Genomic DNA, 16,645 nt, shown 5'->3' on the forward strand with positions numbered 1-16,645 from the left:
TATGGATCGTCCTTTACTGCTGGGTCAATGCATGGTGGGCGGTTTGCCTCTGGAGGTTAAGAGCACTATTTGAATTTAGAGTTCTGGTCTGAATAACTGGGTTACCACCAACATGCTGCACGCTTATGAAGATTTATAGGCATGGCTGAATTACAAGGTTTCTAAGAAGTACAGAGACTATGCAGAGGTGAATAGGTTACAGCAGAAACACTTAATGAAGACTGACATATGCTTGAATAAGGCATCTTTGGACCTCCCTGAAGAAAGACGTTTATCAGTGTTGAAATATCAGGACAGGGAATCTATTAATTTGCTGCACTAAATAATAGCTAATAAGGCTTTTACGTCAGGACCAGAGGTGGCATGGAGGTACATACAGTGGGGCCTTGACTTACGAGTGTCCCGACTAACGAGTTTTTTGAGATACGAGCCGTCTCTCGGCCGATTTTTTGTTTTGAGTTGCGAGCTAAAATTCAGGTTACGAGCCAGCTTCAGATACCCCACTGCTAGTTGGCGCAGCGAACGTCACAGTGAACGCCACAACATCAGCCCAGCATCACGTGTCTCACTCGTTCACTTTTTGATTTGACATACGAGTAATTTGAGTTACGAGCTCTGTCACGGAATGAATTAAACTCGTAAGTCAAAGCCCCACTGTATACTTGCCACTTGGAGGCAGTATCTGTTTCCATCATGGTTTCCTGAGCCTTTCAACAGTCTTAATAACTGTGTGCCACATACTATGATGTACTTAATGTACAAACACTGCCTGCTTTCCTTTTTAACCCACCTCTTTCCATCACACTTGCTACCTTACCAGATGGTTTTATTGTAATAGAGTCAGGATGGCAGTCCACAACTGAGGGTTCTAGTTTCTCTTCATTTTTGATACTATTTATATTTATACTAACATTCCAGGGAGCCATGGGTTTTCCCTCCTCTTTATCTTATAAAATTTTTGTCATCTATACTGTAAATATTCAAGACCATCTCTAAACATTTTGCCCTACACCCTACCAGATAAGTAGGATGCATTTACCTTTAACCGATCCTATTCCAGACTTCTAGTATACAGCATTCCTTAGCTTGCGTTACCTAATTTTTAGAGGCACTCCTTTACCTTCTTCAAGAGCTAGATCCTCTTCTGGCAGGTATACATTCTTTCCGGAAAATTTTCATTTTTGCTAACGGAGGATTATCTTCAACCCTAGTTGTACAGCCAGGACTTCAATTTCAGGATGCTTCTGACCCCAGGGTAAATAATTTCCTCAATTTAACAATGAACTTAAAATGTGATTTCTGAAACTTAAATTAATTCACCTTTTTATACTCAGGACCTGGTACATGGGAAGGGTTAACATCTGTTGACCGAATGCAATTTGCATATTCCTTAAGCATTAACATCCAGGAGAAATAAAAATATTCAACTTTGTTTTGTTAAATTTCCTCAGTTGCAACATTGTTTCCCTGTATTTTCACTGGAAGTGTTTAGAATTTAGCTATTTACTACAAAAGAGAAATTTACAAACTCTTTTATGGGCAGTCCTGAACACCTAATCATTGCCTATTACTATAAGATACGAGATACCCAAGTTTCAGATCTTTCAGAATCAAAACTTTGGAGCTAGGATAACTTCAGAAATAACTAAATAGAAATAACAGCGCTAAAGCAATCCCTAAATTTCTGAATGGCCCAGAAGTTTTCTTAGGTTCACACAGTAAATAGCAGCAGCTCAGGAAGCTTAGTAGTAGCAGAGTTAAGACTTGATTCCAGGTTTCCCGGAGCTCTTCCTATTAAATGGACTCTTAAGATTTTTAAATTATCAATTAGTAAGTTGAGGACTGCCTTTATGGAAGCTGTTAAACTGACAATAGCAATGATTTAAAATGAAATACCTTGTTGTCCAGAGATAAGTCTCTCAACTCCTTTAATTAATTTGTGTCTATGTCCATAAGCATTGATTCCAATCTCTTTCAGCTCCTTGTGCCCCATCTCAACCAATACATCCAAAGTGATCTTACAAAAGAGAATGAATTGTTTAGAAGACTTACTCATTTGGTGAACATTCATATATTGGTGATCTCACAATGTACTAGATTCATACATTTACTTCAAATTAATTTTTGAACAGCTTAGGAATGAAAATAAATCAGCTGTTAAACAAAATAAAAAGCTGCAGCTAATTTTAGTTAACTAGCTAATTTAATTATTTAAAGTTGAGTCATGAACTACCAAAAATATCACTATCATTTAGCATAAGAACCTAAGAACAAAGCAGCAAAACAAAAAATGTATTTTCAAATTCATATTTAGGTACACTATTATATCTTTCCACCATCCCTCATGTATACAAAGCTTTTAATTGTTCCTCCAGGCTCCAGATAGTGCTTCTGCATCACTGTTCAAACTAATCCTTTATCTCAATTATCTTATTCCCACTTTGTGAAACTAAAGACGCTTTAAAAAATCCTCTTCTATTTATACTATGTTTTCTCTGGAATCCAGCTCACAGTAATCTTTTCTTTCTTTGCATTTCTAAAATAAATGCCCAAAACTTAACTCTTCATATGTTCTTGTTATAGCTCTATAACTAGATCAGAAGTTCCTTAGGGTATGAATAAAAAAAATCTGTAATTATATTCTGACAGAGTACTGTAAATTGGGACTATTCTAGAAAAGACCGGATATATATATGGCATATCTATAGGGTATCTAAAAAAAAAAAGTATACACACAGTTTGAATAATTATAAAGGCAGTGTTTATTGAAATGCATTTCACTTTTTAAATTGAGCTATCAGCTGTTAAAGTGTGTACACACTTTTTTGGGACACCCTGTATATAGAGGCTAGTGAAGTGTCAGGCTTACAGTGGGTAGTTACTGATAAAACAGAACTAAACAAACAGGGCTCAAGGGTAACTTATTTTTGGTAGAATAAGCTAAACTTTGCATTCAAAAAAGTTATTTTACTATTACTACACGAGAGTTAATTTTATGTGCTAATAAACTGAACAGAAATTCCAAGATCAAGCCAAATTAGAAGAGTGATTTCCAGTTTCTTAAAAAAAAAAAATATATCCTCCCTACACTCCAAACAAGTGGAGCATTTCAAGTATGCCCTACTTTTTCCTTGAGGTTCCATAAAACACCAAAACAAGCAAAAACAGTTAACCAACTCACCTGTTCTCGCTCAAATATATCCATTAGGTGTTCAAGCCCAAGAATTCTTACAAATTGAGTTATGCTAAAATCTACCCCTGGAACTGAAAAATAAAAAATCCAAAACAAAAAAAAATTCACACATCAGAATAATAGATATCAACATTATGACAAAATTTTTGTAATATTACTATATACATAAAGAAAGTAAAAATAAAGCAAAATGTGAATAGCCCACTAGGGATAAGAAACAATTAACCAACAGGACACTCTCAGGTTAAAACAAATCTTTTAATTAAAATAATTTTATTTTTAACTATCTTTAAAATAACTTTCCATAGAGCTGAAACTACTGCTATATGTAAATTTTATCTCCATTAAAGAAGCTTCCCTGTCTTTGAGCATGTAAGCTACTTCACAAAAAAATTTTCACAATGTCACATAGGTTGAGATAAATTTTGACAGGTAAAAGGTTAAAGAGAACAGCTTTTAGAGACTGCAGATATGTGTGTGTGTCTTTTTATCTTTTTAAAATTGGGTATTTTGACATGGAATAAAAAGTATTCCATAAATTTGTATACAAGAGGTAAATTAAGGCACAGCTACTCTACCAAAAGGACTTCTAAACTTTTTAGAAAGAATATTTACATCTAAAGAGTAGGTTAACAGAGAGTGAACCAAGATGGCGGCATAGGTAAACACCGGAGACTGCTGCCGCAAACAACCACTTCAAAAATACAACTAAAAGACGGAACAGACATCACCCAGAACCACAGGAAAGCTGGCTGAGGAGAGACTCTTCAACTAGAAGGAAAGAGAACAGCAAACTGAGGCTCAGAGGCGGCGCAGTGTGGAAAATACAAAGGTACCGAGGTGCGCGCGCAAAGCGGGCTGGTGGCTGAGGGCGCGGTTGTCGTTTTCGGTTGGGAGGGAGTCTCAGACTCTGGGCTCCAGATCCGGGCGAGTCTCTAGGGACTCAGACTCAGACGGGAAAAGCGGGATTGTCCGGCATCAGTTGGAATCTGAGGGCAGCTTTCTCTCCGAGGTTTGCAGCCGCTGCCAGGGTTCTGAGAAGCAGAGCCTCTGGGAAGGGACTGAGAGCAGCCATAACTGCTCCCTCCACCCGCCCTGTTGATCCCGCCCTGCCCAAGCCCTGCGCAGAGCCATTTGCTGGATCGCCTCAGGCAAAGGCACCTCCCCAGAGGACAGAAGTTTTCCACACAGCTGATTCTCACAGCCAGTCAGCCTGGTGGTCAAATCCCTCAGTATTAACTAAAAAAATCAAGGCTTAACTAGAACAAGACTGCGCACAAAGACCACAAGGGGGTGCACCAAGAAAGCATAAAAAATGCGGAGACAAAAAAACATGACAGAAATGGAGGATATGGAGCTAAAAAACGCAATTTTGAGGGCTTGCAATAAACTTGTGGAGAGCCTCACAAAAACTAATGAGACCCTCGATGCTACGATAAAGAAACTAGAAATTAAGCATACACGGACTGAAATAAAGAATATTATACCCAATAGCAGATCAGAGGAGCGCAAGAATCAAGCCAAAGATTTGAAATTCGAAGAAGCAAAAAACACCCAACCGGAAAAGCAAAATGAAAAAAGAATCCGAAAATATGAAGATAGTGTAAGGAGCCTCTGGGACAGCTTCAAGCGCACTAATGTCAGAATTATTGGGGTGCCAGAAGATGAGAGACAGCAAGATATTGAAAACCTATTTGAAGAAATAATGGCAGAAAACTTCCCCCACCTGGTGAAAGAAATGGACTTACAGGTCCAAGAAGCGCAGAGAACCCCAAACAAAAGGAATCCAAAGAGGACCACACCAAGACACATCATCATTAAAATGCCAAGAGCAAAAGACAAAGAGAGAATCTTAAAAGCAGCAAGAGAAAGAGACTCAATTACCTACAAGGGAATACCCATATGACTGTCAGCTGATTTCTCAACAGAAACTTTGCAGGCCAGAAGGGAATGGCAAGAAATATTCAAAGTGCTGAATACCAAGAACCTACAACCAAGAGTACTTTATCCAGCAAAGCTATCATTCAGAATTGAAGGTCAGATAAAGAGCTTCACAGATAAGGAAAAGCTAAAGGAGCTCATCACCACTAAACCAGTATTATACGAAATGCTGAAAGGTATCCTTTAAGAAGAGGAAGAAGAAAAAAGTAAAGATACAAATTGTGAACAACAAACATGCATCTATCAACAAGTGAATCTAAGAATCAAGTGAATAAATAATCTGATGTACAGAATGAACTGGTGATTATAATGAATCAGGGACATAGAAAGGGAATGGACAGACTATTCTTGGGGGGGGGAAAGGGGAATGGGAGATGCGGGAAGAGACTGGACAAAAATCGTGCACCTATGGATGAGGACAGTGGGTGAGGAGTGAGGGCGGAGGGTGGGGCGGGAACTGGGAGGAGGGGAGTTATGGGGGGGAAAAAAAAAGAGGAACAAATGTAATCTGAACAATAAAGATTTAATTAAAAAAAAAATAAAGAGTAGGTTAACAGCATCAAGTCTCAACTTGAAAGGAGAAAATGTCATTAGGAATTATAATAATGTAAGAAAAGTAACAAAATGCTAAAACTTTCCGACTATGTTAACCTGATACTAACAGTTATATCTAAAGTTAAAAAAAAAAGACTTTTTAGCATTCCAAATATCAAATATGTGCCTACAATGTGAGTTAGAAAGTATTTTCATAAAATCTCACCCTCTTTTTTCTCCAAACTGGAAGCACCCTCTGTTCCACTTGAACTAACCACTGAAGACAGTTCAGAAAAGCTCCCGGATAAGTTATCGAGACTGCTGGCTGCAGAAAGACTTGATGGGCTGGATGGACCCGAAGACAGAGCATCTGCAGAGACTCCAGGGCTTCTCATGCCATTGAGCACTTGAGGTTTATAACATGAAGGCAGCGCAGAAGGGGGCATGGCTGCTGTCAGGAGAGCACTGACATCATCTGCCTAGGTTACAAGCCAGAGAGATGAAATCTGTTAAAATTCTACTACACCCAGTAGAATGCATTTTCAAATGACAAAACCCCTACATATTTGCTCTAGAACTGCTTTTCAATATAAAAATGATTATTTTAAAAAGTGAAGCAAATAAGTGATATTCAGCTATACTATTATTCAATATAAAACATAATTCTTCCAAGACACAGAATCAAAACTGTCAAATGTGGCAGAGCATTAAAAAAATCATAATTTTGATACTACAATGAAAAATATCAATTTAAAAAGGTAAGAGCTTTTAACACTTGCAATTACTGTGAGAGAAGTAATTTAACCTACATTAAACTTTAGCAAACATCATTATCGTTTGTTTACTGGAAAATATTCAATGATATTTGTTCCTCAATATTGAATGTTTTTTGGGGGTTAACAAAGATAATTATTTTAATAAAATTCGCTAGAATTGAAAAATATCCCCAAATTTACTGATAGGTTAATTTAATTAGTGACATTACCATTCTTTCATAATGCTCAATTAAGACACTAAGTAATTAACATTCAGCAAGAAGCAAATCAGTACTTGTTTTCATGGTTAGTGATTTATACTGACTACCCGATCCTTATCCTTTTGTTCCCCCCCCCCCCGAGTCTGAGGACTCTCATGGGACTCATGGTTTGTATATAACATTTAAAAATAATATTAGCACCATTTATTTTTGGGTGCTTTTTATGTACCTGGTACATGCCAAGGACTTTAAGTACATTAAATCTCATATTAACCAAATATATTTTATCCCCATTTATAGATGAGGTAACTGAGGCTTAGAGGTTAGGCAACTTGCAAGATTGTACAACTAACTAGAAGTGGTAGAGGTGGAATTCTAAGGCAGTCTGTTCAACTCTAAAGCCCACACATGTTCTCTAGAGCACTTTGTTTCATTGTCAATTATATTTGGTGGACTGATAAACGAGTGGATTGAACAAGAAAAGTTGACTTTTAAGGAAGTTTGGAATGGGAAAGACATTTCCCTGAAAAGAAAGTTGCAAATATGGTTGGGCTGTCAACCTGAGAAAAATCTATTTAACCTCCAATGTATTTCAACTAAATTAGCTTTTCAATATAACTTGTAACAATGGAATCTCTCTCAGTGAAAGCAGTCTGCAGAAGAGACTTCCCTTCCTACCTCAATAATTTCTTCTCCTTTCCCTCACTGCTCTGGTCAATATCCCCAGTGGTGGAGGCAAGACAGGTACCTGTGTTACAGTGGTCAAAGCAGAGGTAGAGGCTAGTATGGAGACTCCTACAGGAGTTCCCTCAGGAGAGGAAGAAAAGACTTCCACAGAAAAATGGAGAAACAAGCTTGTTTCGTGAACAGCTCTACTGGGGAAGAAATATGAACTTTGGGATGAGGTTGTGTGGGAGGGAATCTAGAAGCAGGTTTTGTGGCTGCACCTGAGGGCAATGCTCCCAGCTAGGGAAATTCCTCAAGGCTCATGTCCTGTATTATCCTGCACCTGTATGCACTGCCAGTATTCAATGGGAGCTTGTGCCTATTTTGGTTCCCAACTAATATAAGTAGTTATACTTTATACTTCTTTTTTCCATTTCCCAAAGTACTTAAAACACAATAACTAATAATTCTATTATTTAGTTATTATATTTTAATACCAAAAATGTTCTACAATTAAATTGGGCTAAAAAACAGATTTTACACATTCACCATGAAGACATTTTATATATACCAAGTGAATTTTGAAAAGCGAGAAAAGCACTGAGATTTTTCAAAGAGCCCATCACTTACTGAAACTAAATCTAAAGGTGTTTGTCCTTCCTGATTTTTAAGAGTAGGATCAGCTCCATGGGCCAACAATAAAGCACAAAGCTGTGTTCGTCCCTTTTGGGCTGCTTCATGCAAAGGTGTGAAAGCCCATTTATCCGTGGCATTGACACATGCATTATACTTTATTAGTAAAGCTGCTACATCTACGTGCTGTAAAAGAAAATATTCCTGTTACAGTCTGAAATTTTATTACACTTTAGTTCCTAAAAAGTAACTAGCCCTATATACCTATTTTTCCATGTATTCATACTTAACCTGGAAATGAAAAACTGTTTCTTCCCAACATCACAATGTATAGGTAGTTAATTAAAAATTACAGTAGATATTTAAATTACTTGAGAAATTATCTAGAAAACATGAAGAATTTGACAAAGAAGTGAACTAACTAATATGACTTTAATAATTTCTCAATTATTCAGATGTTATAACTGCTGAACAATGATTTATAAATAAGCAGCCTTCCTCAATTATTCAAATTATACTACTGGAGATTGTCAATACTGGTGGCAACATTTAGGGTTATAAAAAGTCAGGAATAATGCATCTGAACTACAGATTCCTATGAATCCCAATGAGTTTCCTAGGCACCAACAAATAAATCAACAGCTTAGTGAAAGTAAAAGATTGGTGGTAAGATAGTAAAATGAATGACAAATGTGCTGCACATCTCACAGCAGGCTTACAATAGATTCAGAATTGAAACTTGGAAGTTATTTAACCTCTTTAGCCCTCATATTTACTTCTCTATAAAATGAGAAAGTCAAGCTAAATTCCCATTAAACTGTAATACTGATTTTCACTTTGAAAATCTCAAAGGATTTTAAAGGTAACATGGAAGAACTTACCCCATAAGATGCTGCATTATGTAAAGGAATAAGTCCTCCTTTGTCTTGGGCATTCACATCAGCTCCATGTTGCAACAAATACTCTGCAACTTCTAAATTATTATAGCCAGCTGATTTAGAAAAGAAGTAAAATTACTTTTAATTGTTAGTATAAAAAGTTACATACAATTATAGAAATATGAAACTCCCCTTTGGAGTCTATTAAAAAATTTATCTTTGAAATAAAATCTGCCCACTGGCCTCAAGTTGGAAGCTCTCAGGGATGATATTCATTTTAGGAAATCTGACTGATATGACTGTATCTTTTAAAACCTTCTTCCCAAAGTCCCTGCCTTCATGTTGTTATATACAACTTCCAGAATTCAGATACATGGTCTCCAAGGCTGCGAGTTAGAGGCATTCAATCATATAAAAGCTAAGTTAGGACCTCAATGCAGAGCAGGAGACAGCACCCAGCATGGGTCTTAGGGCACCGATTTCCCAGAAGGCCACAGGAACATGCTTTTATCTCTACAAGTCTGGCAGCAGAACCTATGTGTTGCTAAACCCATGAAGTGAAACAATATTTTATAAATATGCCATAATCTGTCATCTTTGAAACTGTCAGCTATCTTAATACATACTCTTACGGTATAGTCCGACACATACTCACAGGCTGAAAGCAAATCTGGAAGTTAACTTTGCCAAAATAAAACCAGATATGACTTGAAACTTTAAAATAGTTGAAAATATTTTATCTACATTTAATTTTTATTGTAGTTTTTATCCTTTTGCTGAAGGATCTAAGGCAAAACAATTTTAGTAAAATCAAGCAAAGAAAGACAAACCTACAAAACTATTATAAGCTAAGTGTTGCACTGAATGTACAAGCCCTTCTAGGTCTCAAGGTATAACACTGCCCAGGTGGGCAAAAATATTCTGTGCATACAACGTATTTGCCACTTACAAAAACAACGTAATTAAATAGTGATGTTAATGTTCTAGATAAGCTTCCATAAAAATTTAAAAAGCTAATATAAATAAATATGCACAGCACAATTCAAATCAGAGGTTGGGTCACTCTTGTCTTATATGAACTAGAAACTCCTGATTGCCAGTAGAAGCAGAAAAGCTTTTTATCACCATGTGGCTTATCACTTCCAAAATTCTCGAAAAGACACAGATAGAGTAATACTTTTCCTCGGAGAGTGGGGTCCCAACTTACATGGGGCGAGAAGTTAAAAATCACATCTAATCAAAATTATCCCTTAAACACTAGGAACACACTCATACTGAGACTGAAATGAATAGATTTTTACTTTTTTCTTTTTTTAATACATGTTTTAGAGAAAGTTGTGTGAGTAATATAGGCGTAGGACACAAATCCACTGAAGTATTAGCTGTGGCTCAGTGATTTTAAAGGCCCATTCTCTAGCACCTTCAATGTAGCTGAAAAAGCTGTACTGAAACCACAATGCTGTATACCTGCACTAAAAACAAGGTGCACGGTGCCAATTTTGAGTGAAAATTTAGAACATATTATGTATTCAAGTGTGTCCTCCAAAATTCCTATATTGAAGCTCTAAGCACCAGTATACCTTAGAATGTGACCATCCTAGCAGACTGGTTTCTTATAAAAGGAGAGTGGGACCGATAGAGTGAGAGAGACGGGGATGTGTTCACAACAAAGAAAGGCTATGTGAGGACACAGCAAGAAGGTGGCCCTCTGCTAGGCAAGGAGAGGGGCCTCAGGAGAATCCAATCCTTAAAATCTTGATCTCCAGAACTGTGAGGAAATAAATTTCTGTTGTTTAAGCCACCAATCTGTAGTATTTTATAATTAATATAAGAAATAACTTTGGTGAGAGGTTTATGTAACTTCTGAAAGTCTTTTAAGATTTATTTTTCTGCTTGTGCTTAACAGCTATCATCAGAAGAATGAAAAGCTTTAGCTTCTCATGAGGAAAGCTGGGTCAAGCAGGCATATTTTTCAAGTTTCTGTACCTAAAACTCACTCACCAAAGATGATTCAAATATGGTGACCTGAAATAAAGGTTCCAAAGCACACATGGTGACTGGCAGAGCCTCTTTCAACTACTACTACTAGATTGACCATGACGTATAGTTGCCCTATACCAGTGATGGCAAACCTTTTGAGCTCGGCGTGTCAGCATTTTGAAAAACCCTAACTTAACTCTGGTGCCGTGTCACATATAGAAATTTTTTTATATTTGCAACCATAGTAAAACAAAGACTTATATTTTTGATATTTATCTATTTAAATGCCATTTAACAAAGAAAAATCAACCAAAAAAATGAGTTTGCGTGTCACCTCTGACACGCGTGTCATAGGTTCACCATCACTGCCCTATACAAATACACTAGAGCCGTGGTCGGCAAACTGCGGCTAGCGAGCCACATGCGGCTCTTTGGCCCCTTGAGTGTGGCTCTTCCTAAGCCTTAGGAGTACCCTAATTAAGTTAATAACAATGTACCTACCTATATAGTTTAAGTTTAAAAATTTGGCTGTCAAAAGAAATTTCAATCGTTGTACTGTTGACTAACAAGTTTGCTGACCACTGCACTAGAGTGTAACAGTGATATTAGGAGATTCTGATTTAAACCCTTTACATTTATTTGTAGAAGATATTTTACTCAGATAAAATGAGTCTTAGGTTTCACCAGCCTAAATCTGTGAAACTCCATTCCCTTACCTGCTAAATGTAAAGGTGTTGAATGTCGGCCTTGGGTATCACGGCAATTGACATTATCAGGAGAAGACAACTTCTTCACTCTGGCTAAACAGCCCTTCTTGGCAGCATCTAACAAAGCTGAGTCTCCCCTCAGTAGATCTTGGATATCAGTGTCTCCATCTTTAACAAGATCCAAAGGAGTATTGCCATCCCTGTTCTTCTTTGTAGGATCTGCACCATGCTGGGTATGTGAAAAAAGAACAAAGAGGAACTGACTTAGGTTTGTCCTTGGTCAATAAGAAAACAGTCAATGTAACTATACTAAAGAAAACTATTGCCTACTGAGACTCTACCTTAAAGGTTAACATGATTGTTATCAATGTTTAATTTAATATACAGAAAATTATAATAAAAAGAATATAGAGGAAGTTAAAATATACTGGGGTTTTATAATGCAACACTAGTCAAAATTTTAAACTACTTTAAAATAAATTAATTTTCAAATATACCATTTTTAGTTTCCACAAACATTGAAATAAATTTAACTTTACTCTTGTTTTTACTGTAAAATATGTACACTGGTACCTGTATTGAATCAGCACTATCAATTTGATTAGATTCAAATAAATCTGGCTTAGAAACAAGGAAGCATGGAACAGAGTGCAGACTCTCAGAGGGAAGGTGCGGGGGGGGGGGGGGGGGGAGAGGGAAGGTGGGAAGCAGAAAAGGTGGGGGGAGGGAGGTAACCAACAAAAGACCTTGTATGCATATATGCATGGCCCATGGACACAGACAATGGGGTGGTGAGGGCCAGGGGGGTAGGGGCGGGCTGGAAGGGGTCAATGGGGGGAAAAAGAGGACATATGTAATACTTTCAACAATAAAGAATTAAGTAAATAAATAAATCTGGCTTATTAATTATATAATGCATCAACTATTTTGAAGTACTAAGAAAAAAACATAATCAGAAAACTATTAATATAACAATAGTTGACTTTATACAATAATAAATCTACTCAACACTAGGAAGACAAAAAATCCAATTAAAAAATGGGCAAAAGACCTGAATAGATACTTATCCAAAAAGGACATACAGATGGCCAATAGACATATGAAAAAATGCTCAACATCACATTCATCAGAGAGATGCAAATTAAAACTACAATGAGGTATCACCTCACACCTGTTAGAATGGCTACTATCGATAAATCAACAAAGAACAAGTGCTGGTGAGGAAGGTTGTAGAGAAAAAGGAACCCTAATGCAATGTTGATGCAGCCACTGTGGAAAACAGTATGGAGTTTCCTCAAAAAATTAAAAATGGAACTGCCTTTTGACTCAGTGATCCCACTCCTAGGAATATATCCCAACACTCCCAAAACACCAATCAGAAAGAATATATGGCCGAGGCCGGTTTGGCTCAGTGGATAGAGCGTCGGCCTGCAGACTGAAAGGTCCCAGGTTTGATTCCGGTCAAGGGCATGTACCTTGGTTGCGGGCACATCCCCAGTGGGAGATGTGCAGGAGGCAGCTGATTGATGTTTCTCTCTCACCGATATTTCTAACTCTCTGTCTCTCTCCCTTCCTCTCTGTGAAAATTCAATAAAATATATTAAAAAAAAAAGAATATATGCACCCCTATGTTCATAGCAGTGTTTATAATAGCCAAGATCTGGAAATAGCCCAGATCAATAAAATAGAACCAGAAGCATGGAAACATGGAACAGACTGACAAGTGCCCATCAGCAGATGAGTGGATAAAAAAGCTGTGGTACATTTACACAATGGAATACTACACGGCTGTAAAAAAGAAAACTCTTGCTCTGGCTGGTGTGGCTTAAGAGTTAGAGCATTGGCCTACACACCAAAGGGTCTTGGGTTTGATTCCCAGTCAAGAGCATGTAACTGGGCTGCAGGTTCTAATCAGTGTATCTCTCTCATATCTATGTTTCTCTCTCTCTCTTTCTGTCCCTCCCTCCCTCCATCCCTTCTACACTCTCTAAAAAGCAATGAAAAAAATATCCTCAGGTGAGGATTTAAAAAAACCCCTCAAAAAACCTCATCCTTTACGACAGCATACTAGATGGATCTGGACATGTTAAGTGAAATAAGCCAGTCAGAAAACACAAAAAACATAATCTCACCAATATGTGGAATCTAATGAGCAAAATAAATTGATAAACAAATTAGAACCAGAAGCATGGTTACATGGAACAGACCGACAAATGTCAGAGAGGAGGGGGATGGAGAGGACTGGATAAAGAAGGTAAAGGGATAAGCTAAAGAACATATATGTATAGCTCATGGACACAGACAATAGGGTAGTGAGAGCCAAGGGAGGGAAAGGTGGGAGCTGGGTGAAGGTGGGCAAAGGGGGGGCAAATGGAGAACTGCAGTATTATCAACAATAAAAAAATTTAAATAAATAAAATAAAGTAATAAATCTATGTGTGGTAAACATACTCATATTAAAATAATGTTCCTGGCATTTATTCTGATATCTAGGTAGAGAGTTAGATACTGCTTCCTATTCCTTTATTAGTTTAAATTAATATTAGAATTATTAGAAATATTAAACATTTTCTATGTAATACACCCTGTCAACAGTAAGTGCTTAAATATACCTGGAGCAGGAGTTTGCAAATTTCATATTTTCCTTTTGCTGCAGCTTCATGTAAAGGTGTAAATTTCCATAAATCGGCTACGTTAACTACTGCTCCATGCTTAACAAGAAGTTCTGCAACTTCATAATGTCCGTAAGAACATGCATTGTGCAAAGGTACAAGGCCTCTGAAAAAAAAAAGGTAAGCCATGCAACACAAAGATGTTTTAATTTAAATAATTACATATAGCCGATAAATTTCTTGAACTGTAAAAGAGATTATGCTGATTATACAGAACCTAAATATTTAATGAAAGCATAGATGGAATTATTTTGGGGGGCAAGGGAGGAATAGTTAAAATTGCAGAGAATATATTAAATACCTAGAATTGTATATTTTTAAAGAAAAATAATTTTAAAACAAACTGGAAGAATTTAAATTATTACCAAAGCAAATTAAAACATTTTTTAAATCAACCACACTATTGTAATCTCCTTGGTCATTACTAGTATAAAATACTAGAGGCCTGGTGCACAGATTGGTACACGGTGGGGTCCCTCGGCCTGGCCTGCGCCCTCTCGTAATCCAGGACCCCTTGGGGGATGTCAGACTGCCAGTTTCGGCCTGGTCCCCGTAGGCCAGGGCAAGGAACCCCACCAGTGCACGAATCTGTGCACTGGGCCTCTAGTATGCATATAAGATTTTTGGTTAATCTCTTCCCACCCTCCCCTCGCTCCTCTTCCCTCTGAGATTCATCAGTCTGTTCCATGTTTCCATGCCTGTGCATCTGCCCCCTGGTGGTCAGTTTATGTCATAGCTACCAGTCGAAAGGTCGCTTAGGCTTTTATATATATAAATAAGGCATTATGCAAATAAGCCTGTATGTAAATGCTAACCATCATAAAATCTTAACTAAAATGAAGAAGCCATATTTAAGCTAATGTTAGGGAATAGATTTCCCTGAAAATAAAACAACTACTAACTATCATAAAAATATTTTCAGATTTTCCTAAAAAGGTCTGATAAAAGAAAGAGACCATGGCAATGGCTGGTACTTGCCCTTTGTCTTTAGCATGCACATCAGCTCCATGTTGCAGCAGATACTCCACCACAGACACCCTGTTATAGCCAGCTGCAAAATGGAGTGGTGTAGACTGACGCCCTTCGATGTCTCTGCAATTCACACTCTGAACAGTACACAATTTCTGTAGGATGGAACACAGCATACATACAATGCAACTTATTCTGGTTTCTTATTTTCATTCATTTAGTAGAAATTTCAAATGTCTGAGTTATTTTCTTGCCTCATCAAATTAGCATCCTCAGAAACTATTGCTTTTTATTCTTATTTCATCTTGTCATTTATTGAGAATCCCTCTGTTCCTCCCATCTCTAGTACCTGTATTATCTTTTGCTAAGACTAGTAGGTAAATTTTACCATGATCACAATTACTACTTACATAAAGGTAATCTAAGTATCAATTATCAGCAATTGTAATTTGCATTTTTGGCAAATATATGTAGAGGCATACTGCATCATCAAAGAATCAGTATCACCCCAGGCTTATTAACACTTGGAGTGGGGGAAACGAGTTAAGTCGGCTCGCGTGAATTGCGCGTACTCCGCGGGAGCCGTCTTTAACTCGGTTCATATAGATTTGCGGTGGAGTGCGGGAAACGTGTAAACTCGGGCCGATTGTAACTGCGTATTACCAAATATTTGTTTGTAATCCACCCTTTTGGTGGATGGAACAAAACCAAAAGACAGAGCCATCTTATATTTTGGCGGGAAATTCACCCCACACCGGAGTGTTAAAAACTCAGAATCTCAGACCCCATCTATTGAGTCAGAACTAGCATTTTAATAGGATCCCTAGGTGATTTGTAAGCACATTAAAGTTTGAGGATTACTGCTCTAGATCAATGATTCTCAAATTTTCATGTTCATTGGTTCTCACCTCCAGATTTTCTAACTCAGTGTGCTGGCTGGGACCTGAGAATTTGCCTTTCTAACAAGTTTCTAGGTAGTGCTGATGCTGGTAGCCAAGAAATTACATTGGTAGAAAATTAATGAACTACATGGAATGAACTAACTATAGAATGTTATTGTTTCTTAACTGGGAGAATTAAGAAAACAGTCAATCAAATAATTTTTTTGTGTTCTTTGGTTTAGGTAACAAAGCCTAGTGAGAAAAGGCCATAAGAGTCACATTCAAAACACTCAAGAGTAGCGTTGGTGGTATAGTGGTGAGCATAGCTGCCTTCTAAAACACTCAAGAGTATTTTGCATGAAAAGTATAAACATTTGGAGAATAAAAGCAACACCAATAATAAATCACAGTGCTCAAAAAAGGTCAAATGAAGCTACTGGTTTGGCTCACTGGATAGAATGTCGGCCTGTGGACTGAAGGGTCCCAGGTTCGATTCCGGCCAAGGGCACATGCGCGGGTTGTGGGCTCGATCCCCAGTATGGGATGTGCAGGAGGCAGTCCATCAGTGATTCTCTCTCATCATTGATGTTTCTATCTTTCTCTCCCTCTCCCTTC

General features: G+C 37.5%; 1 protein-coding gene across 6 annotated transcripts in view; it reads right to left on the reverse strand.

The window, feature by feature from the left end:
* Window positions 1–16,645, reverse strand: part of TNKS2 (tankyrase 2) — a 55,810-nt gene that overhangs the window by 12,858 nt on the left and 26,307 nt on the right. For 2 of the 6 annotated variants that reach the window (XM_023754918.1, XM_006090029.3), the window contains exons 14-21: window positions 15,159–15,304; window positions 14,121–14,286; window positions 11,518–11,737; window positions 8,825–8,934; window positions 7,941–8,129; window positions 5,895–6,147; window positions 3,182–3,264; window positions 1,897–2,017 (exon numbers count right to left, since the gene is read on the reverse strand). In XM_023754918.1, the coding sequence (XP_023610686.1) occupies window positions 1,897–2,017; window positions 3,182–3,264; window positions 5,895–6,147; window positions 7,941–8,129; window positions 8,825–8,934; window positions 11,518–11,737; window positions 14,121–14,286; window positions 15,159–15,304 (1,288 nt within the window). Of the gene's footprint in view, window positions 1–1,039; window positions 1,245–1,896; window positions 2,018–3,181; window positions 3,265–5,894; window positions 6,148–7,940; window positions 8,130–8,824; window positions 8,935–11,517; window positions 11,738–14,120; window positions 14,287–15,158; window positions 15,305–16,645 lie in introns of all 6 variants that reach the window. The other 4 variants (XR_001348490.2, XR_001348489.2, XR_002829586.1 and 1 more) reach the window with 4 other exon arrangements.

Source organism: Myotis lucifugus, unplaced genomic scaffold, assembly GCF_000147115.1.
Source record: "Myotis lucifugus unplaced genomic scaffold, Myoluc2.0 scaffold_66, whole genome shotgun sequence".
NCBI classification, from domain to species: domain Eukaryota; kingdom Metazoa; phylum Chordata; class Mammalia; order Chiroptera; family Vespertilionidae; genus Myotis; species Myotis lucifugus.